We start from the raw sequence: 23,326 nt of genomic DNA, 5'->3' as shown, positions 1-23,326 counted from the left end.
GTAAATTAGCTGGCGTGCTTTCACAGACCCCGATTTCGGTTCCGTCTGTGAAAGCACACCATTATTGTAGCTAAGTGTATTTTCACAATAAACTTTTATTGATTGATTGATTGATTCGCCGAGTGGAGGTTATCGGTGTATATTGTTACAGCCGGAAATGGACATGACACTGTTTATTTAATTTTCAAATGAGACATTTTAGTCGCGCTTAGATAAAATGATTAAGTGTAAAAAAACCGGGAGGTGAGCACATGGTTTTGTCTGTTTTCTGTGTTCGCTCGTTCAATTTTGGATGGTCTCCTGTATACGATTGTAAAGCTTATTACTGAGATACCTGTGGTAGCCCACTCATAAAATGTCGTCTTTTTCTTTCCTCCGCCACAAAATGGAAAAATTGCGCAATAGTACCTAGTGGTCATTGGGCCCTCAACACCATGACAACTAACTGTGACTCAATGATGTGTTCACATGCTGATCACGCGTGTTATCTTGATGATGATTGACGTTGTCGTGCACGGACAAGGCCGGGTCACATGACGAAGCACGAGATTTTTGTTTATAAAACTCTTTTGTCAGTCGTTTGGTATTTCAACGTGTTTGTATTACGATCACCTGGAGCATCATGGCGCAAACGCTCAAAATACTTACAGACGCATACACAAGTCGTATTGTTCGCGGCCAATCCACACTTAAAGATGTTATTGAGCGGTAATTTTGGAACGGATTGAGTCGCGAACACTTGAAAGCTATGAAAGCCTTGAATGCCTTGTATGCCTTGTATGCTAAGTATGCTACTGTCTTAGTTGAAAAACGTACACTTATTATAAAATGCAAAATCCGAAATCTGAAACCAAACTGCATATACTCTATGCAATCTATTGAACAACACTATTACCGTGAGACTGAAGAACAAAACTCTAATGGGTGCAAACTGCTTGTGAAGAAAGACGCCATGCTGGATTCACTTGACGCCAGGGATCGTAGCTGCGATAACAGTGCGAATGGTATTAATTTCACGATCAGAAAGGTGAATCATATGTTTGTTTTCATTGTAGTTGTATAGATATTCTTTTTTTAATAAATACATGATCCAAAATCCTGTGTTTTTTGTGTACAATGTTATTCTGTTAAGTATTGTTTACGCAATTGTCTTGTCACAGGCGGCCCAAGGTCACGCCTCGAGAAAAAGCCAACGATTAATTCATGTACGCGTCACGCGTTACGCGTTACGCGTTGTGTGACTCGGTGTTAAGTTTGAACACGTTATAAGGAATAGTATTGGGAACGAAATATGGTCGATTTACGACGTGATATATTTCGAAATATGAACATTTTTCTCGTAAAATCAATAAAACTTACTCACACCATGTGTATCCGTTGTAGTTTCTGGCGATTTCTGCCAATTGAAGCTTGCAGTACCATCACTGGTATTCACGTCATCTACTTTTATAAGGTTGGTAAAATCTGTACAGACATCACACCAACCAACTCGCGCGCAAAGTAAGAGGACTATATTGAAGGCTTGAAATTATATTACGATCGATTTTCATCATGAAATGCGCCAGGAATTTTCCACAATAGTGCAAATAATCGTGTAGGCTGATCGCGGTAAGCTGTAAGATGTCATGTTATTATATACCAAACGTAAAAACTCTTCAGATTCTCAGTCTGCCTTTTTACCCACTCTGCAGTCTGCAGTCTATATTTTGTATCTGGTCTGCAGTCTGCTGTCTGCATTTTGTACTAACAGGTATCCGTGGCACCAATACAGTTTATTTTTGGTTGCATTTATTCGCACAACACGCATAATCTACCACAAAATACCTGTGTGTGAGGTAATTCGGCATTCTCGTTCTTTTCCGCATTAATACTCTTCTTTCCTTTTGTAAGAATGTATACCACTTAAAATGTTTCAAGTAATCCACCCACCCTACAAAAAATAACCCTTGCATGCCTAGCATGCCTATGTTTTGAAATAGGTGTATGCCCTTGGCCAGACTTGAGCTCACTATTTCAGTATACTAGTCCGACACCCATGGTATCACTACACTTGATTCCAAGGATCCAGTACCATCCAGGTATCCCAGTTACCCTGCTCACAGGGTCTAGTTTGGAAACTAAAACAGTCAAGAATTGTTCCTAATTTGGTTTCGGTGGATATTTTTTTGGTAACGGGAACATATATTACCCTTAAATATTTGCAAAACGCGGGAAACTGAATTGTTTACGAACAGCTTACCTTTTGCTGCATGGGATGTCCAGTGTTCTCCAGCACAACTTTTTCAACAAACAAACATGTCCCTTCTTCTGAAACAACCACATAACGAGTAGACAACAAAGAAGGGTTCTGGCCTTTTTTCGAAAAAAAAATTATCAAGTCTCTTGAATTTTTTTTTGCATTTATCACCTTCTCCTTTATCAGTGACCACTTTCATATTTGTAATTGTTTTAATTTTGGTATTCCAACTCCCTGTAAAATATCGTTACGTTAATTAATTTTTCTTTGTAATCAGTGGTGCAATCAGGTTAGTTTACCCTTTCCTCAGGGTATTGTGCTGAGCACCAGATGAGGAATACATTTCCACACATTTTTTGGTCTCATCTACAGAGTGGTTTTTTAGAGGTTCTTCGTTTCCGGCGTAGCACGGATTTTTTTTGTAGTACCCCTGGTTTTAGGGTGCACAAATTAAGATTGTATCAGAATGCGTATACTTAAAGACTGACTGAATAAATAAGCTTTTCACAATGATTGTCTCGTGTGAGTGTAGTCAGAATTCTAAGTATTCCAAAACCCAATTTTCAACCAATTAATGCTCTTCATAATCGACGATAACTCCTAGTTAGATAATTAAAGGTCGCCTGACGAAGACTATCAGTACACAGTCCAACCTGTATTAAGCGGTCACGAAGAATGGCGGGATAACGGCTTTATACAGGTTGACCGTTACAATTAGGTTTCAAAGAATAGGAGTCAACTACGAAACGATAAAGAACGCCATTGTATGGCATAATTGACCTTCAAATGCACAAAGACTTGCTCAAAAATACTACTTACTTTGAGGATCAATATCAGTAGCTGGGAACAGACCCTTATATAAAAACTTTGATTTCGGAAGATGAGCATGGATTTAATTTTACTTCAAAGATTTTATTTAGTTTGATTTAAGTATTTCCGCTTTAATTGACTGCTGGACACAGGTGAAAAACAATACAAATATGGCCCATGGGACTCACTCAAAGGTGACCATGACCGCTAAATGGGGGTGACCGCTTCATGGAGGTGAAGATTACAGTGATTTGGAGACATCAAATTCGAGTCTTTGACTACCGACCACTTAATACAGGGTGACCGCTTAATACGGTGCTTCCTAATACAGGTTCGACTGCACAAGTCGGAACTTAACGATCAACACAATTCATAGCTTAACTCTAAGTCTTGAGACAAACGATTAAACGATCGATTATCTACAAAACCACGATGAACAACAACATTTTTTATGACAACATCGACCGATTGTCCAAACCCTTCCCGTCCCCGCCTCCGGAAGTAAATTACGACCGGTCCCTAACTTTAAAAAGCCCCCCGGTTAAAAACGATTCCAACGTTTGTTAACATGACGACAATATGTTAGAAGTGGTTTTCGCATCCTAGTTTCTACAATCTCAGAAAAAGGAAACCTCAGCTGGCTGAGATGGTGAACATATTATAAAATTAACTGAATGCTGATAAATTAGTGGTTTCCTCGCGCTCTTGCGCACGAGATGTCGGCTCTGCCATTTTCGTGTTTGAAACTCTCCCTTTGGAACCTTACGCTGTTCGTTTTAATGCTTTAAATGCGTTGTGATCCACGGTTTTCCTCGTTCAGTTGCATTGGATTCTACTGCGCTGCACAGGTAGTAATCTCTCTACCAGTATGCCACGCACAACCGGAAAGACGCACCAAACAACGCCCTAACTATGGTGGGAAAGATGTGGCCGCAAATGAAGCCTAAATTACAATAATCCCACACTCGACAGCTATCGCAAAGTTGCCAAATATCTCCAATAAGTAACAAGTTGACGATGACAGGGAAATGAGTGTGTCTCATGATAAAAGTGATGACGAGCAATTTCAGAATTAATTTCAGGAAGAAAATATCGTGAAATGAACATCTCGGCAGTTTTTTCTAATTTTCGGGTAATGCGACCACCAAAATGGGCTTCTAACAAGATAATTTTAAATCCGAAACAAAATACTGAGCGATGTATACAAAAAGTGAATTTTGGACTTAACTTAATATCGTGGCAGAGTTTGAAGGAAACCTATTTTTCTAGCCGAAATTCAGTGGACGTCCATTTTTAAAGGGACTGTGAACTAATATAAGCAACAGCTCCTTGCAATAGAGAAGATGAACGTTATTGACTAAAGCTCTCTCTTCAATTGATGTAGAATTTTAAACCAACACTTTACAATGGAAATAACACTTTATTTACCTTTCTTACAGTCATGTAAAGAGGCAAGATTTTTTTCTTTTACAAGAAATAGGGATAACTTTTTGAAAGTTAATTTCTACTCTGGTTTTATAATTTCCTTCTGTTTAAGACTATCCTCAAACTTATCAATTTCTGTCATGGCTTCGACGGCTTCGTCATCTTCTTCACTGGACTCTCTATAAATACATACCAAAATTTGGAAGAAATGGCATCAAGACTACACAGTAAAAAAGAAAAAAAACAGGAAAAAACAAAGAGAGTTTCCCACTTACGAGATGTTGAAGACATGTTCTTTGGGCTGACGATGTAAGATTGCTTCTTTCTGCTCAGGGGGAAATTAAAAGTAGAGCATCTATCATTATTTATCACGGGGGGGGGGGGGGGAAAAGAAAAAAAAGAAGGGGGATCACATGGTTTTCAGGGTGACAGGGGGGAGAAACAGTCATAGCTTACAAGGTACAGGGGGGGGAGCTACAGGACATTGACTGCCAATGAAAGGGGTCATTAAAAAACTACAAAGCTTTTTTTTTTTTTTTGGGGGGGGGGGGGCCACAAGGTTAATTTCAGTGTGATACAACAAAAATCCTCCTATTCCCTCCCCAGGCAATATATATGTAGTGACTGGTCCCAAACATAGCAAAGCATGCATGGATGGCAGTTCACAAAAAAAAATCTTGTCCACTTTTGCCAGGTTGAATTGGAATTTAGAATGTTGGTATTTTGCTGAGAGAGGAAAACTAGAGGACCCAGAGAAAACCCCTTGGAGCAGGAACAAGAACCAACAATGAACTCAATCCACATGTGATGCCAGGTCCAAGATTTGAACCCAGTTCACAGTGGTGGTGGGTGGGGGGGGGGGGGGGGTGGGAGGGGTGGGAGGGAAGCACCACTGCACCACTGCACCACCCTTGCTTCCACAACTGAAGCCTAAAAATGTTTAATTAAGGTTCAAAAATTGCTTTTCATTTCCATGAGAAAACCAAAGGTCTGTGTTTGAGGTAATATAGCATTGAATTGAAACCATCTCCCTCCTTTATTTTTTTGAATCATGATTGATGCTCAAGATCACAATATTTGGAAATTTCAGCCTGGTTAAAGCTAGGAATGGGTCTCTATTCTTTCCTTGCACCCACCCCCCCCCCCCCCCATTTGCCTTCTCACTAAAGGGAGTTCAGGTGGGAAGGAAGAGATCATGACATTGAAGTAAGTGATTGCTGATTTACAATCATAATTACCTCAATTTTTGCACAATTGTTAAAAAGTTTTGGGTATAATCCACAATGTGTCAGGATGCTATATTACATGAAAAATAATTTGACAAAGAAATAAAAGGGAAACTCATCTTGAGCAAGAACAGTTGTACCTCAAATCAAAGTAAACCTGAAGTGAATTCATGGGTAGTATTATGCAGAATATTATCTTTTTTTAGCCTCTTAAGGTTGCAGTTATGATTACTGAGCTATTCTGCAATATATCTGGTACAAACTTAGCTGGCATCCCCACAAAAGTCCTCCCCAAGTAATCTGCCGTATTTAATCCTTTAACTCCTGTGGGTGACCAAGACAGAATTTCTCCTTCCAATATCAATACAATATCAAGCACACAAGTGATGAGAATAACAAAAAATACCAATGAGGGGATTATAAGTTGTTCCAAAACCAAATTCTCCAAACTAACATCACAAGAACTGTATGGCAGACAGTAAGGAGAATTACTAAAGAGATCTTGGGAGTTAAAGGGTTATCAATCAGTCCTCCATCTTAAACCCATTACACTCTAACATCAGTATGAATATTCTCCATACTGTCCGCTAAACATTTCTTAAGGTGCTGTCAAGGAGAATTTGTTTAACAATCAAGAGCTTCTTTTCCTGTATTCTTATGGTTTTGATGTGTGATTCAGGGGTGATAATATTACTCATGCTCTCCCCAGACTCCTAAGGCTGTGCTAATGCAATGCATTGCATAATGCATCTTCTTATTATTCCTTCTTATATGCTTTGTTCATCCAATAGCAAAAAGGGTCACCTCACCTTTAATCTCTCAACCTTTCTTTTGGCCAGTGTTTGTTGGGCTTCTTCTCTAAATGAAGTCTGCAAGATGCAAAGACACTTCAAAATTAAAATCAGTTTAGACATGACCTGCTAAAGCTACTGGCTAACATTCATAATACAACATATTTAGCAGTTTTGTGACTGCACTACAACCTGATTAGCCTGTGGTTAACTATAATCGTGATATTTTGCCACACCCAAGGATCTTAGCTGACCATACTGACCTGTTTGTATAAATAACAACACGATTTTGAATGCAGTTTGGTGTTACTAAGCATGAATTAATTTTTCAAAAATAGAATTGCACGCATCCATAGGGCAAGTACTATTTGTATAGTCTTTGAAAAATTTACTACTGCTTATTTACACCAAATTGCACAAGAAATCATGTTGTTACTTGTTAGTAATTTACATGAAAAACCCATCACAGAAAGTCAAAACGGATGAAATTTTGGCTGCTATTTTTAATTTGCACTTGTGTTACAACTTTGCACTTGTGTTATATGAGAAACATGTGTACTTTTTTCATGTAAATTATTAATGAATTAATTATCTCTATTTATATCAAGCCAGAGTGGCAAGAGTAATGTGAAGTACCAGCAAAGGGAAGCTGTTCCTTGTAGTTGTACCCAAAGTGAAGATGAACCAGACAAAAACTTAATTAAGTCACTTTAGCTCTATATTTGAGTGTCATCAACATCCATCTTTGATTCACAAACTACATCTGACATATATATTCCACCATCTCTGCCACCACACAGAACACAAATAAAAGTTTTGAGGTACATGCAAAACTATACATGAAAAAATTAGTCTAAATTTAATTATAATAATTAAAATTAAAATTTAAAAAATTATGCACTTCTCATTGGCTGAAAATGAATGCATTCTCATGTAACACAAGTGAGAGCAAATTATAAATTGAGCTTGCATGCTTTCAAATTTTGTCTGTCTTGACTTTCTGTGATGTTTTTAGATGTCATTTTGTGCAACAAGTAGCAGGCTACACAGATCTAACACATCTAACAGTTCAAGGTAAATTGTGTGTCAAAGTCATAGTGTATGTCAACAAAACTATCTATCTAAGCTGTAAAATACTACTACAATTGCAAAAATCATCTCACTATTTTTTGCACATAGTCAGCTCATTCCTGTTCTTTCCTTTTCTAGGCATCCTCCAAATGTGTTTTAAGTCCTAAAAACATGATGAAGTTTAGTCAACTTACAAAGTTCAAGTGAATTTTTTCATAATTAAAGCCTAAGAATTTAGACCTTCAATTGACAAAAAGAGTTACGAGTTTTAACTGAAATTGACTTACTTGGATCATTTTCCATTTCAAGGGAAGTTGTGTGCATCTGATACATACCAACTTATCTCTTTCCTGCAAAGGGATCAATTTAAAATTTCCATCACCTAGCATTAGATCGAAGTTTAACCCACTTACAAGAAGTGATCAACATGTAACTTCCCCCTATAACATCCACACATTATCCAGCAAACAGGAAATGAGAATACTCAAACTTATCAGGTGGAAGATATCTTGATCCAACACCAAAGTCTCTTAACTAATTTACAGGGAACAGGAGAGAATTAACAATCACATCTTAGGAGTTAAAGGGTTAAGTGGATAAAGTGTAATAGAGCAACACATCGACAAAAAACCAACAGAAGCATCCCAAAAGGCATTCAAAGTAACCCAGTGAATGTGCGTCAAAAATTGCCATAACGATACATATTTAGTTCTCGATTAAGAAAAGCACGAATACCATTCGAACTCATAACTATAAAAAAGTCGTTGCACAGATGAAAAAAGTTCTTAAAAGATCAGAAAAGATTAGAAATGCAGGTTACTTGTACAGTTCCAAAAGTTGTTTAATCGATTAAGCTTTGTCCTTCAGCACTTCCGTCAAATACTAACTTGGCAGATGTCAATGCCACCGTCTCGATTGCGAGCGTTTACTTTCCATGCTTCTAGAAAGCGGCAGGGCCGCCAATTTGAAGTTGAGCGTAATACACGATCTTTTACGAGAGGTAAGCTGTTTAGTTCCAAGACTGATGTTTAAAAACAGTGTTTTAACGAACCTTCTCCAACTTGAGGTGCTGTTTTTAGACGGTGGTTTATTCCACTGACGGCTAATGTAGACTTCTGTTCCGGAGGAGGGTTTATACACTTCCAGAAAGCCCTTGCCTTCTCGATAGTTTCCGCAGAACTTCCTGAAAGACACTGTAGCCACGTCCGCCATGATGTTATTATTTTCGTTTCCAGGGATGCACGGTAACAAAGTTCACCTTGCACAGACTGCCCGCACTGTTTATGCGCAGCTTCCCTTACAACTTTGATTTCTTATGTCCAGTGTTCAGAGCCACTTCACTTACTTAGCGTATTGGAAAAAAGACTTTGCAAATAGAAATTCGATCTTAGATGTTTTTCTGGTTTTATTGAAAATTACCCCAGTTTGTCGATCTATCATCCAGTTTACAACTTTCCAAACCCATGCAAGATTCACAGATAGCATGAAAAACTTGTTTTGACAAACAAATCTGGGGTAGAAGTAGGTTTCGTCACCTCTTTTTCTTGAGATTTGTCAATTGCATAGAAAGAAAAACGGCAACATTCACAAGAACTCGATTTTTCTAACAGTGTGCTGGATCATTCTATCATTTCTTCATCAACCCTGCAGCCTTAATCAAGCATTGATCAAAGATTGACCTTGTTACCTTAATCATAAATTAATCACGCATTTATTAACCCTGTAACCTTAATTAAACATTAGGGCTGCAAGAATGGAGGAACTGATCACCAGGTTAAGAAGTTTTTGATTGTTAAACAAATTCTCCTTCTCAGCAACTTGGAAAATGTATAGAGAATATTATGGAGAAAATACATACTGATGTTAGGGTGGAGAGGGTTCATTTTGGCCAACTGTTTTCATTTAAAATCCACAAGAGATCATTACATAAGGGAAAGATTAACAGCTGCATTAAGGATCAAGTGTGGGATCCTCGATGGTAATGATATAATCAACATACTCCACGTGATATTCCATTCTCTATGAGAATCCTGCCAAGATCCTGGTAAGGTCCCATGAGGGGCCCATCGAGCAGTTCTGGTGGGACTCCCACACAATGGGAAATCAGGAATTTCACATGAAGTACCTTATTAAAGAAAGTCTGGAAAAATGCAAAAGAGAACCTGCTGTAAATGGAAAGAAAAAGAGAGAGGAAACATAAGGAGAGGGAAACACCACTGTATAGAGTCAAAATATTAAAAGGGAGGAATTACAGATACTGCAAAAAGTCTGCAAAAAATAATTGCTCATCTCCCTTGCGAGATGCAGGAGTATGTGATCATCTGTGGAATTTGCCTACACTTGTCAGGCTGTGGAATCTTTAGGGAAACTTGTTTTGTTAGTTGTCACACAAGAGAGATATAATGACGGGGTTTCCACATACCCTCCAACCTTGGATCAATATTAGTGGGGTAAAAAAGGATTGAATAAACACTGAAAGCCTTCAAACCAGTGAATGCTGATTACTAATGATAAGCAGGGACAAGAGGAACTTGAAGTCCTCTCCAATTGTTCCTGTACAGTTCTCTTTTCTTATAGCATACTTACAAACAAAGTGGACTATTTATACAAACAGGCCACCATAAAGAGTTTTAAAGATAACATTCAGAGTGCTATAGCTCTTTGGTTGAGCATTAAGCCCTTTGCCAATTGTTTGAACAAAGGGCTAACGCTCTAAATGTCAACTTTTAAACTCTTTACAGTAGCCAATTTAAGTTATCAACTCAGTTGATAATACTAAATTACCCTGGTATACTCTCCCACTGATGCAGCACCACAGTTTCTTTAGAACCTTACCCCCTTTATCTTATACAAACAGATGATAGAAATCCATGTCTCTTGATGATAATCATGGTATAAATACAGACAATATTAGAAATATTTACTATCTTATTAAAAAATTTCTGTATCAGGCCCTTTAGCAGTGAAAATGGGTAAGAGAGCTGGTAAGCTACAAACAGCTGTTGTGGTTGTCAAGGAAACTACCACAGCCCATGCTGTTCTTAACACATGCTCTCCTCTTAATTTCTGTTAGCCAGGAGAATGACACAAGTGGAAATTTTTTTTGCTATCATCTGTCTAAGAATTCTTCTTAAGAGATTCTCTCCTGCTTGATATTCCATCACTCTTGTCCAATAAGACCTGAAAGAGAACATTATAAAGGTAAAGAAATCCAGCTAGCACCCATCTCCCCAAACCCTTAACCCCTGAGATCTGATTTTTAATTCTCCCGTCTGGCTGCTACACATTTCCTTGTGAATTAGTTATGAGAATTCGGTGTTTGATCAAAATTATAATCTCTACCTGACAACTATCAGTATTCTCATCACTTGTTTTCTGGATAATGTTTGGATAATGTAGGGAGAAGTTACATGTTAATCACTTCTGAGAGTTCAGAAGAGTTAACTCCAAGATGTGATTTATATGTAACTTATACTTACAATATTAACAAACTATCCAACAAAAGACTTGATACACATATTCACTGAAAAAGTTGTGTGGTGATGTAACATCATATTCTCCCTACTAATTTACAAGAAAACATATGGTGGCGTGAAGGGAGGATTAATAAGAAGATATTGAGGGTTGAGGGACCTGTTTCATTCTTCCCTTTGTTGCTCAAAAGCAATTTTTTTATAATTTATTCAACATGATTAAAAGGCCTTTCACCAGCAGTGTGTCAGGAAAAAAATATTTCCTTGATCACAATGTGTATGTACAATCCATCTATTACTCACTAGTTATTAGACAAGGTTGAGCATAATGTATAATGGTAATAGGACCAAGTAGAGTCCAATTCTGTCTGTAATCATACAAGTGATTAACCCTTTAATCCCCAAAAGTGATTAACTTGTAACTTCTCCCTATAATATCCATACACTATTCAGAAAATTGTTGGAAGATAGAAGAAAAAAATTTGAAAAATTTATGAGTGCTTATTACAGAAAATTGCAAGAGAAATCACGTTATTTCTCGTTCATAAATGAATGTACATGAAGAAACATCACTGAAAGTCTAGACAGATGGAATTTTAAAAGCTTACAAACGCTATTTGTAATTTGCACTTGTGATACAACTTTCAGTGCACTCCTGTTACAAGAGAATTATGCACTTGTTTTCAGAAGCTTGTAACTTTTTCATGTTCATTATTAAACACTGTAATAACTTGGTGAAAGTGTTTAAGATGACTTCATGAAGTCATCTAAAACATCTGTATATAGAAGAGATTAAAAGTAACCCCCAGGTATACACTACTCTAGAGAGTATAAGAGAGATTAAAAATAACCCTTAGGTATACACAACCCAAGAGGGTATAAGAGAGATTTAAAATAAGCCTCAGGTATACACTACCAAGAGATTATAAGAGAGATTAAAAATAACCATTAGGTATACACTACCCAAGAGGATATAGGAGAGATTAAAAATAACCCTCAGGTATACACTACCCAAGAGGGTATAAGAGGGATTAAAAATAACCCGCAAGTATATACTACCCAAGAGGGTATAGCAGAGATTAGAAGTAACCCTTAGGTATACACTACCCAAGAGGGTATAAAAGAGATTAAAAATAACCCACAAGTATACACTACCCAAGAGGGTATAAGAGAGATAAAAATAACCCGCAAGTATATACTACCCAAGAGGGTATAGAAAGGAATTAAAAGTAACCCTTAGATATACACTACCCAAGAGGGTATAAGAGAGATTAAAAATAACCCCTTGGTATACACTACCCAAGAGAGTATAAGAGAGATTAAAAATAACCCACAAGTACACACTACCAAGAGGGTATGGAAGAGTAAGCTGCAGGTTAAATACAATACCCAAGAGGACATAGGAGAGATTAAAAATAACCCTCAAGTATAAACTACTCAGAATAGTAAAGAAGAGATTAAAAATATTCCTAAAATATACGCTACCCAAGAGGGTATGAGAGAGATTAAAAATAACCCTCAGGTATACACTACCCAAGAGGGCATAGGAGAGATTAAAATTAACCCCTAGGTATACACTACCCAGGAGAGTAAAGAAGAGATTAAAAATAACCCTCAGGTATGCACTACCCAAGAGGGTATAGGAGAGATTAAAAATAACCCTCAGGTATACACTACCCAAGAGGGTAAAGAAGAGATTTAAAGCAACCCCTCAGGTATACACCCAGGTATATGACCCCAGGTAAAGGAGAGATTAAAAGTAACCCTCAGGTATACACTACCAAAGGGGGTATAGAAAAGATAAAAAGTAACCCTCAGGTAAACACAACCCAAGAGGGGAGAGACAAGATTAAAAATAAACCCCAGGTATACACTACCCATTAGAGGGTATAAGAGAGATTAAAAATAACGCTCAGATATACACTACCTATAAGAGGGTGTAAGAGAGATTAAAAATAACCTTCAGATATACATTACCCAAGAGGGCATAGGAGAGATTAAAAATAACCCTTAGAACAGTATATGTATCTAATGCAAAAGAAGTTGAAATTAATTATTTTTCTCTACTATATCTAGTAATTTTTGGCCAAGTGACTCTTCATGCAGATTCAGATATTTACTTGAGTATGCAAGATTACTGACCAAATAGGACAACACAAAGTCTAATTGTCACCAATTAATCATAATCATTACAATTTCTGGAAGAACAAATGCAAAGTTTTCAACCGAAAGTGCTTTTTAAACCGTCTGTGACTGGTGGATTTAGCTGAGTGGACTTACTAACTAGTATGATTGGGTGCTTTAATTGTCCAAATACAGCTAGCCATGTCCAATCAATGCAGTCAAACCTTAATTATCTGACCTCCATTATCCAGGTTTTTCCATTATCTGGGCTTGCTGCTCTGGTCCCATTTTCTACCAACATTTATACTCATATCTTCCATTCTCCAAACTCTGGATTATCTGGACTATAAAGCCCATGATTCTCCACAAGTCTGGATAATCAAGGTTTGACCATACAGCCAACTGTCTGGTTACACTGTCAGATTAAAACACTATAAAAATAACTATTGAAAAATAAACCATCTAACGCACCAATTACATTTGAGGAAATTAAGTAATGGTTATGATTAACCCTATGATTCCCAAACTTCTAACAGACAGTTATTGAGCACGATTTTTTACTGAAATTAGAGTCTTTCATATTTTAGAAAAGAGAGATGATCTTAATAACATAAACAAACCTCCTTACACCCACAAAAAAGAACATAAACAACTGCACATACATCAATAACTGAGTAACATAACATTACCTAAAGAAAAGTGGTAATATTGAATGCCACACAAATGAGTGATACAAACAAAAAAGTGCAATTAATACTTAAAAGCTTGTGTTCTATTAACAGATAACACTACAGAAACAAAACCATTTTCACTGTACAGCGGCAGGAGTAATATTATAACAATAGAACCCTTAACCCTTTACACCCTAACATTAGTGTTCATATTCTCCACACTGATCTCTCTACATTTCCTGTGGTAATGACAAGGAGAATTTGTTTGACAATCAGGAGCTTCTTGAAATGGTGATAATTTCTATTATTCTCACAACCCTTACACTTGATTCAAGGGTGATACTGTAAGGAGAAATTAGAAGCCAGTCACTCTTAGGGGTTTAAGGGTTAATAAACTGGTGAAAATCTTCCATCTGGCTTTTGAATGCATATTGATTATGTGGTCACATGTTAGAGGATTGGACTCCAGTGTTAATATCATGTATCATGTATTAACAACAGACATGTTGGTTATTGAAGTAAATATTGTGTTCAGTATGGTGAATGGCTTCATGTACAAATACATGCACAGACAGCAAGCAATTATACTGTAGGTAAATTATACTGTTCTCAAATGTATTTCTTTTTTCAGATTAGTTTGAATGCTGTTTAGCTGTACAAATATTATATGCAATAATCACAGCCTGCATGAAGAATAAGCTGTGAAACTGACTTTCTTGGTCCTCCCCCCCCCCCCATATTTAATTTCCAGCCCAGACTCCATATTCCAAATTCTTTGTCTTAAATTCCCAATGAAAATTCCAACTGATTGAAAGCTAGAATATCATGACAGATGCTTGTATCCTAACACTTTCACTTCCAGATCAAATTTGTAATTCTCCTTACTGTCAACCATACAATTCTTATAGTAATGGTTCAGAGAATTTAGTATAGAATCGACTAATTATTCTGAAATTGATCTTTTTCTTAATTCTTATCACTTATCTGATTGATATTGTGTAGACATTGTAAGGAGAAATCCTGTCTTGGTCACTCATGGGAGTTAGCAAGTTAAATCATGCAGGAAAATCACGTTCATTTTTAACATTGCAGTAACGAGGAGAAATTAATTTTTAAAATAACTCAGCTCGAGGAATATTTCCCAAGTTTCTCCATTTGAAACCAATTCACTTTCGATTTCCACTTTCATCAGTATCAATTCTCGAACATAAATTTGACTCTGGCACGTTTGCGTGATACGTCCGACAAAAAAACCTACCTTCGAAATTCAGATTTTACATACCGTAAAATTTAGCTTACACATACCAATAAGCTTGCTGAGTTTAGAGAACTGCATGGGAAGCTGTGTTAAGGATTACTGACGGTGTGCGTTTCTTTATGTGCAATTCGTAAATGTCCCCACATAGTTATTTAATGATGGTTTGTTAGAAGCATTCTTCTTACCTTTAGCTTTAAGCTTCTCTCCTGGTGTAGACACAATCTGTCAAACAACGCTTGAAATCGATTCGACCAACAGCTGCCAGAAAACACATCGATTCTGTGTTGCTTTGCAATGATGGGATGCTTCGAGGACCACGCGAACACAGACGATCATAATACGTCAATCACCTTATACCAAATAATCAAAGGCATTCATCCGGATGACTGAGTGCATCAGAACAATGACATGTCTCTATATATAGAATAAGACAGATGGTAAGTTTTGCGCTCGGTAAGATAATAGAGAGAGTTATTTTTTCGTCTTGCCATGAGCGTGGGACAAAGTAAAACTTCCGAGTCCCTACGGGGAATTAAACCTCAAACCTTCCGATTTCCGCGCTCCGGTCAGCTTCTCCACTGAGCCACAGAGACTCCACAGTGAGCGTGTCTAGTTTATGGCACGCGTCCTGCAGACGGTTAGTTTCGAGACGCTTAGTTAATGCACACTTTATTATAGTTTTTGTTCTGGTTCATTTATTATCAATAAGTCTTTGGTTAGTCAATAATTATTACACAATAAGTTTGTTATCTCTGATCAATGTCCCATGTAAGTTCACGTGTAAAGATTTTACCTCAGTCATCGCTACTAAATCATCGCTGTTAAATCGTCGCTGCTCGATAACCGCTACAGGCTATTTGCTACCGTTACGAGCTACACCAAAGTAAGCCTTTATTTCTTTTTCATTAACGTTGTTTACCTTTTGTATTTATTATTGGTGTAGTTCTCGTATTCAGTTTTCTGTGCAATCGCTACATTTTTAGTTAGGTAAATAGGTTACATTTCGAAACGTATTTTTCTTAGTTTAGTTTCTGTTATATTTTATTTTAGTTCGAACCACACGCAACCTCAACCGCTGCTCTCATCAAGCAAAATTACGTCTCAAAGCTATCATCTAAATGTAATAAAGATCACTGTGTGCGTTCGAATTGTCCCCTCAGTCACTTAGGTAACTTTTCGAGGTTATACATACAGTTAGGATCAGCAATGTCGATAGCGTCATGTTTGTAAATACAATAAGACAGATGATAAATTTTGAGCCCGGTAACGTGATAGAGAGAATTGTTTTTTCATGTGAAACTTCGCTCTAGATCTCGCTCGCCGTGGAGTCTCTGTGGCTCAGAGGTAGAGCATTAGAGCGCGGAACTCCGAAGGTCAGAGGTTCAATTCCCCATGGGGACTCAGAATTTTTTCTTTGTGCCACGCTCGTGAAAAGACGAAAAAACGTCGCTCATTATATCATTATTACGCTCCCAGACAAAATTAGTTGGTACACTTCACCAGAGCAACGTCTTTGAAGTTCTTTCACCCTCACCCACCTTCAAATGTTGCTGGTTGCCAACGTTTCTATGCCATCTAGCAGAACCAACTCACTGTTATTCCTGTCAAATGACGAAGTCAAGGCTGCACCTCCGATTTCGACCGTTGTCCGCGCGGAGGTGGTTTGCACCCCGAAATTCCTCCCGATCAGCATTTTTCTCAGCCATACTTTACGATCTAAGATCACTGTCTAAAACGATCTTAGATCACAATCTCAATACCAAAACTCCCTGCGCATTTCGCTAGAAACGAACGTTTCCTACCTGCATTTCATAGTCCGCTTCTTTCTGGTTATGCTCTTGACAAGCAGACTGGACACGGCCGCGGAAGAGACTTGGTTACGATTTCAATTTTCTCTCTACCGCGAGTGGTACGGTCGATCAATGTACAATGCTTACCCCATCCTCTGAGACACCACGCCTTATTCTATGGTCCTGATCAACCAATAAGACAGCGAGGTGAAACTAAAACAAGGCCCATTTGTTCGAGGGCCGAATAGCACAAACCCAAGGATAATTAAAATCCAAGTTCCTCAATTTCTCTGTTCAAGAGCCTTTTTCAGATCATTTTCTCTATTCTTCTTAGAGCATTCAATAATCAAATTGGACACAAAATGAATCAAACTGAATTTTCTTTTAAAAGTTTCAGATCTGAGATCAAATTTCACACTAACCCTGGATTATCTTAACCCACCATTGAAAAACCTAGCCCTGATAAACAACGGACAAAATTTAAATATTTTGCGGGGTTTGTTATGAGCACTTAAGCTTGAGTTATTTTTGCTAAAATGTTGACGACATGCCAGTAACCACCAACCTCTCAACTGAATATTACGAAGAACGAGTTGTCACAGGAAGAAAAATTATGAACACGAACACTATGAACTTCACTTGACAATCAGCGTGCTCACAATAGGCTGAACTAATCGAAATTTTATTGTCCTTTACAATTAATTTCCGGTGACTAAATACACATTAACCCCAACGTAAATGAAGGGGGTAGATCATGGGTCATTCGGCCGAATCTTGCGGGCTTTTCCATCTTTTCCAGAAGTTTATTGACATCACCCGGCAAAACATTTTAGTTTGATGGGCCATGCATGGAAGGGTAAACGCAATCGACTTTAGGGCATGCATCATGTTGATGATGGTATTTACGATGCGGCATGTAAGACTTCAGATACAACGTAAGCGCTATTGCAGTCAATTTCAGGTGGCGAAATATCTCAGCTTGCCGTGAATTTCAAAAGCAATCTACGCATCGGAAAAAAAATAATTATATCGGATTTCGTCGCCAAACTTGCGAAAAGCCATGATACCTAAATATTAATCTTAGGTTCGCACTTGAAAATTTGTTCTCTTTTAATATAAGCTTTTCGCTTGTGATTTCAAAAGGAATAATCCATCCTCAAAGTTCCCAAAATGAACTCTTGAGATATTCATCTTGAAACTTTGCCACTACCAACTCTTTTAAGATTCGCTACAGTTGGTGTTGGCTATTACTGCGGTAGGAAGCAATGTGTTAAAGAAGTTGAGGAAAGGAAGACACTGCCTTAACATCTCTAAATCCGTGTTACTTCGCCTACTTTCTTAATCAACCCTTTCACTCTTATGTTCAAAATATCATATCTCCTTAATGATTGCTAAACGTTTCTTATAATTTTGGAGCTGAGAATTTACAAAGCTAACTGAATTGAGTGGGGTGCAATTTGGTCTAAAATCATCATAGGCATGATTTCAAAATCTAACGGGCGCGCGCAGAGTAAGTTTGATTTGAAATCACAAGTATGATTTCAGATTAAAATTGTACTACACCACTTTTAATCACCACTTTTTTACTTCCATTTTGAAGTTGCAAAATTCAACAGCTCAAATACACGATGTTTTAGTTTGTATAAAAATTTTGTTGATCCAGTGCTGAGCTCGTTTATAAAAGAGTCAAAAGTTGTCTTTCATTTTCCTATAATTTGATTAGTTACTTTAATTTAAATCGTATCTTTTCATTGATATGACATGTACAGTGATTTGAAATTTTCAGAAAATAAAAGTCCGACAAAATGACACCAAGTATTCTAATTGTTATTACAAGGGTACACAACTTTTGCACTCAACCCTCCCGCGCTCTGACTGCACAATGTCTGCCAAGGTCTTTCGTTTGCGTCTTCATCTCATGTTGGGGACGCAAGGGGAGGGGGAGGGGCTAAATAAAAGTATGCTTTAGTAGAGGTACCTATGAAGAATACAAGAGAAAGGTAAAGAAAACGAAGCCTGCCAATCAAAGCGATCGGTCAAATCGCCACAAGCCTGAACACGCCAGTGACTAAAAGGCAAATTTAATTTAATTTGGTTTTATTATCTGAATTTATACAATATAACTTGGCTACCGTAGAGTTTCTAAAGCTGACATTTGGAATGTTAGCCCTCGAGTGCTAACGCTCGAATGTCATCTTTAATAAATCTGTACGGTTGCCAATTTACATTTTCAATTCAGTGAATAAAACCAAATTATCTTGTTATATCTTCCACCGACGCAGCACCACAGTTTCTTTACAAACTTGCCCCTGCTTCAAAATCAACCCCCTCGAGTCATGCGCGGGATGATAACATATATACCCCTTTCTGTAAACTTGACTACCACTCAAGGGTGTATCAGGGGTTTGGCGCATGCGTGTGTGTGTGTGGAGGAGGAGGAAGGGGGAGGGGGAAGGGGGAGGGGGAAGGGGGGAGGGGGATGTAGCAAGAAGAATGTGCACCTCCTTTTGTAAACTTCACTTCCCTCATGGTTACATGAAGGGTTTGATGACGATGGGAGAGAGGTAGGGAGAATTTGAACCCCTCTTTCTAAAATTGTCCTCCTCTCCTAGGTGCATGACGAGGAAGAGGGGGGAGGGGAACGTAAGGAGCGTGCGGAAAAATTGATAGTTTTAGGGTAGGACTCCTCCTCCTGCTCCTTTTGATTAATTCACGATCTTTTTTTATTATACGTGGATAGTTTTTCAGACATGCACAACTTAAGCTTAGTGTTTCTTCTCTTCTTAATGTGCCTATGACAGGGACCTTTTTTTTGCGTTTGTATTTAGCTTATCATATATTCAAACCAATTCCGATAGAAGAAAAATTTCAAAGAAATGAAACTCGGTTTTTTCGGGCCTTAAAGTGCTCTTATTTTGTCCTTTAAGTGTCCCGTAGACTGGTAACGAGTTAGCCGGCGATTACGTAGAAAATTGTGAAAACTCTCAGTTGTCACTTACAAATCTCTCACGTCTCTTGTAATTTTGTATCAGTCAGCTTTGAAAAACTCTCGAAATAATGTCCGATGAGTATGTCTATCTACCTTCAGCAAGCTCTTAAAGAATTGTAACATATCGTACTCAAGTAGTAAAGAAGAAATGACAGTTGCAAGTACGGTTCAGCCCTTCAAAAAAGAACCACGTGCATCAAACAAAGATTTCGACCAAGATTGACCAAGGGACAAAGACGATCTCTCGCTTGCGGTGTTTAGGTCAAGATTAGAACAAAAAACTCCCGTTACTAAATTTTAAGATCCATAGCAAGAATGGGAAGCTATGTTCGTTTCTGTTGCCCTAACAAATTATCTTTCGTAGTGGGTGCGGCAAAGGTTCGCCTTGCATGATCAGTGCTCTTGGGTTTCGTTGCTGTAGAGTAATTCCCTTGGCAAACCAAAAGCTTACTTTTGACTGCAGCATCGAAAGAATCAGATGAATCACGCGCGATAATTTTCACCGAAAAGTCATCGATCAGTTTTACTGCAAGTTACTTCATTCCTCAGACATTATAAAGGCGGAGGCTATCGTCGTCGAGCCGTTTAAACGAAAAACGAGTGAGTTTATATTCATCAATAAGACTTTTAATAGAGAAAGACCTCTTTAGTTTGAGTGCAGTATTGCCACGTGACCCATTTCACTCACTGGCAAATAACCGCGGACATCAGTGTTGTAAATGAATATTTCACATGCATTGACTTTCACACAGTACTTGGATTCGCTACTATCAAATTCAATAGTATTTGTGTTTCACAATTCGTCGCGTTGCAGTGCTGTTATCACGATGACATTGCTATTTTTTCTACTTTTAGTTTCTTGAGGGCATAAGGGAATTGATGGCTCGTGGGATGGATTTTCGGAAACCCAGGTTGGCAGAACACAAGGCCCCTTCGAGCTTGTGTGTATGCTAATATCCGCCAGAGGTTTCGCACTGTTCAGGCAACAGGATACCGCTCAGCTCAGGAAAAGGCTTGACTTTTAATACAAATGATGTATTTCTGTTTTTAAAATTCGATGGAAACTACAACTGGTAGGATTATCAAATGCTCAGAAAAGCAAATGTAATCATGTAGAAAGACAAAGTGAAATAAGCAACATTGAGAAGCTTACCATTCTTCGCTTGCGTAATGTCAGCCGAAAAGAATGTGGTATAATCGTGTCCGATGTGGAATAGGCCCCTTAATCAGCATTCTTTTCAGCTGAATTCACTGGCAATCTAAGTTCCCCTGATTTGACCAGTGGTATGTGTTCGTGACAGCCGTCTTCGAAGCCGAAACGGAGCATAAGGCCGACAACTTTAAAGAATAAAATCTCCTCTATGACTACGATGGAAACGCGTCCATTTTGGCCATACAGCTACATCCTTTGGAAAGTGGTGTATGGAAATACCCGGTGTAGATCTATTATTCTTTTATCTAACCTCATTTGGCGCTACGTCCACGAAATCTGTTCGTCGTCTCCTCTTCATTTCTCCTTTCTCCGACGAAGTTTCTGAACAGTTTTCTATGTCATAACTACGTAACATAATGCGCAAAAAAATGGTCAAGGAGAACTCACTAGGCGCTAAGGTCGATAATTTCAAATTTTGGATACAGTTATTAACCAGAAAACGCAAACCAAAAAATAAAATAAAATAATTGACACTTTATCTCTTCCGTTAATTCTTTTTCTTTTCGTTTTATATTGTTTAAAGGCTGGTGAGCCTGTGGTTCAGAGCCGGGTTTTTTTTTCACTCTTCCCTCATCCTTTTTTCTTGCTTTTCCACTCCTCTCCCTAAGAAATAAACAGCTGAGGAGGGGAGGGGGTGGGGAAAGTTTGAACACCTGGGTAACCTAATGCTATAGTCAATGTCCTTTCTCTCTTTTCTCTTTCCTTTCTCCTTTTTAACTCGTGCAAAAGAGTTTTTATGAAGACTCAGATATGCAAATGAGTCACTCACTCACTAAGATGTAGACACTGGTAATTAGTCGTCCTGAACTCGCTCGAGCACGAAAGCACATTGGAGTAGTAACCGCACATGACGTTAGTAAGGCTTTGTTACATATTAAGCATCGTTGCTTTAGATATAATCTTGCAAGTGAAAAAATTTTATCGAGTTCAGGCACAAACCGACTACTGTGAATCGCTTCGCTTGTTTATGATCTGATATCAAACATGAACCGTGATTAAATTCAATTATCTTATGAAAACTGAGCATTGGCGACTCAATCGGTCAGAAGCGGACGAAAATAATCCTATGCTTTTCTGACAAAAGAAAACTTGTGGAATTCACTACCGCATATGTTGATGTTCAATCAGACAAAAATATTGCGATCGCCTAAAATGCCTTCTGAGGTAATTCTTTCTGAGGCAGAAAACTTAAAGAGTTTTGTTATCAGATGCACACGGGAGTCAACCCTTTAATTCCCACGAGTAACCAAGACAGAATTTCTCCTCACAATATCGATACAATATCAACCAGATAGTGATGAGAATAAAGAGAAATATCAATTTGTGGATAGCTCGTTGATTCAATACTAAATTCTCTGAACTAACATTATAAGAATTCTATGGTTGACAGCAGGAGAATTACAAATTTGATCTGGGAGTTAGAGGATTAAGGCTGTAAACAAAGACTGTTGCGCTGCAATTCGATCATTTCTTGAGCAGCTGAGGCGGAACGTGACATATGAATGGAAAATAGCAAAATTTGGCCTGTGCAGGCGAACAAAGACTTCGATTGCAGCGTCTAAATTTGACAAATCTTGCGAACAGAAATTCGATGAACGCAGGATACTATTTTGTGCTGTTTTTAAAGACTATATATGAGTTTAGGAGATCCTCGCAGCTAAGAACACTACTGAAACGAGTAGTTGTAAATAGGACCTGAAAGAATTTCAGGCCCGTACGGGATTTGAACCCATGACCTCTGCGATACCGGTGCAGCGCTCTACCAATTGAGCTAACAAGCCAACTGGGAGTTGATCAATGAATTGGGTCAAAATAAACATCCAAGTGAATGAAGATTTTAGATATATGAAAATTCACATATTTGCACTGCGGTGGAAAGATGAAATTAGGAGATCCTCGCAGCTAAGAACACTACTGAAACGAGTAGTTGTAAATTCATTAGTAGTAAATGTAAATGTAAATTCATAACTGTAAAATTGTAAATTCAGTAGTTGTAAATTCATCATTCACTTGGATGTTTATTTGGACCCAATTCATTGACCAGCTCCCAGTTGGCTTGTTAGCTCAATTGGTAGAGCGCTGCACCGGTATCGCAGAGGTCATGGGTTCAAATCCCGTACGGGCCTGAAATTTTTCTCAGGTCCTATTTACAACTACTCGTTTCAGTAGTGTTCTTGGCTGCGAGGATCTCCTAATTTCATCTTTCCACCGCAGTGCAAATATGTGAATTTTCATATATCTAAAATCTT

The 23,326-nt window shown here is 38.0% G+C and overlaps 1 protein-coding gene across 1 annotated transcript; it reads right to left on the bottom strand.

The window, feature by feature from the left end:
• Positions 1 to 4,446: 4,446 nt before the first annotated feature.
• On the bottom strand, positions 4,447 to 21,432 carry LOC131785003 (cilia- and flagella-associated protein HOATZ-like). Its single transcript, XM_066168239.1, has 7 exons — positions 21,328 to 21,432; positions 9,559 to 9,699; positions 8,611 to 8,836; positions 7,847 to 7,941; positions 6,507 to 6,566; positions 4,747 to 4,796; positions 4,447 to 4,650 (listed from the first exon to the last, which is right to left on the bottom strand). The coding sequence occupies exons 1-7, from the start codon at positions 21,430 to 21,432 to the stop codon at positions 4,551 to 4,553; spliced, it is 777 nt and encodes a 258-aa protein (XP_066024336.1). The 3' UTR covers positions 4,447 to 4,550.
• Between the last annotated feature and the right edge of the window lie 1,894 nt (positions 21,433 to 23,326).

Source organism: Pocillopora verrucosa, chromosome 6, assembly GCF_036669915.1.
Source record: "Pocillopora verrucosa isolate sample1 chromosome 6, ASM3666991v2, whole genome shotgun sequence".
Classification (NCBI taxonomy): domain Eukaryota; kingdom Metazoa; phylum Cnidaria; class Anthozoa; order Scleractinia; family Pocilloporidae; genus Pocillopora; species Pocillopora verrucosa.
This window is presented reverse-complemented; position numbering and strand designations above follow the sequence as displayed.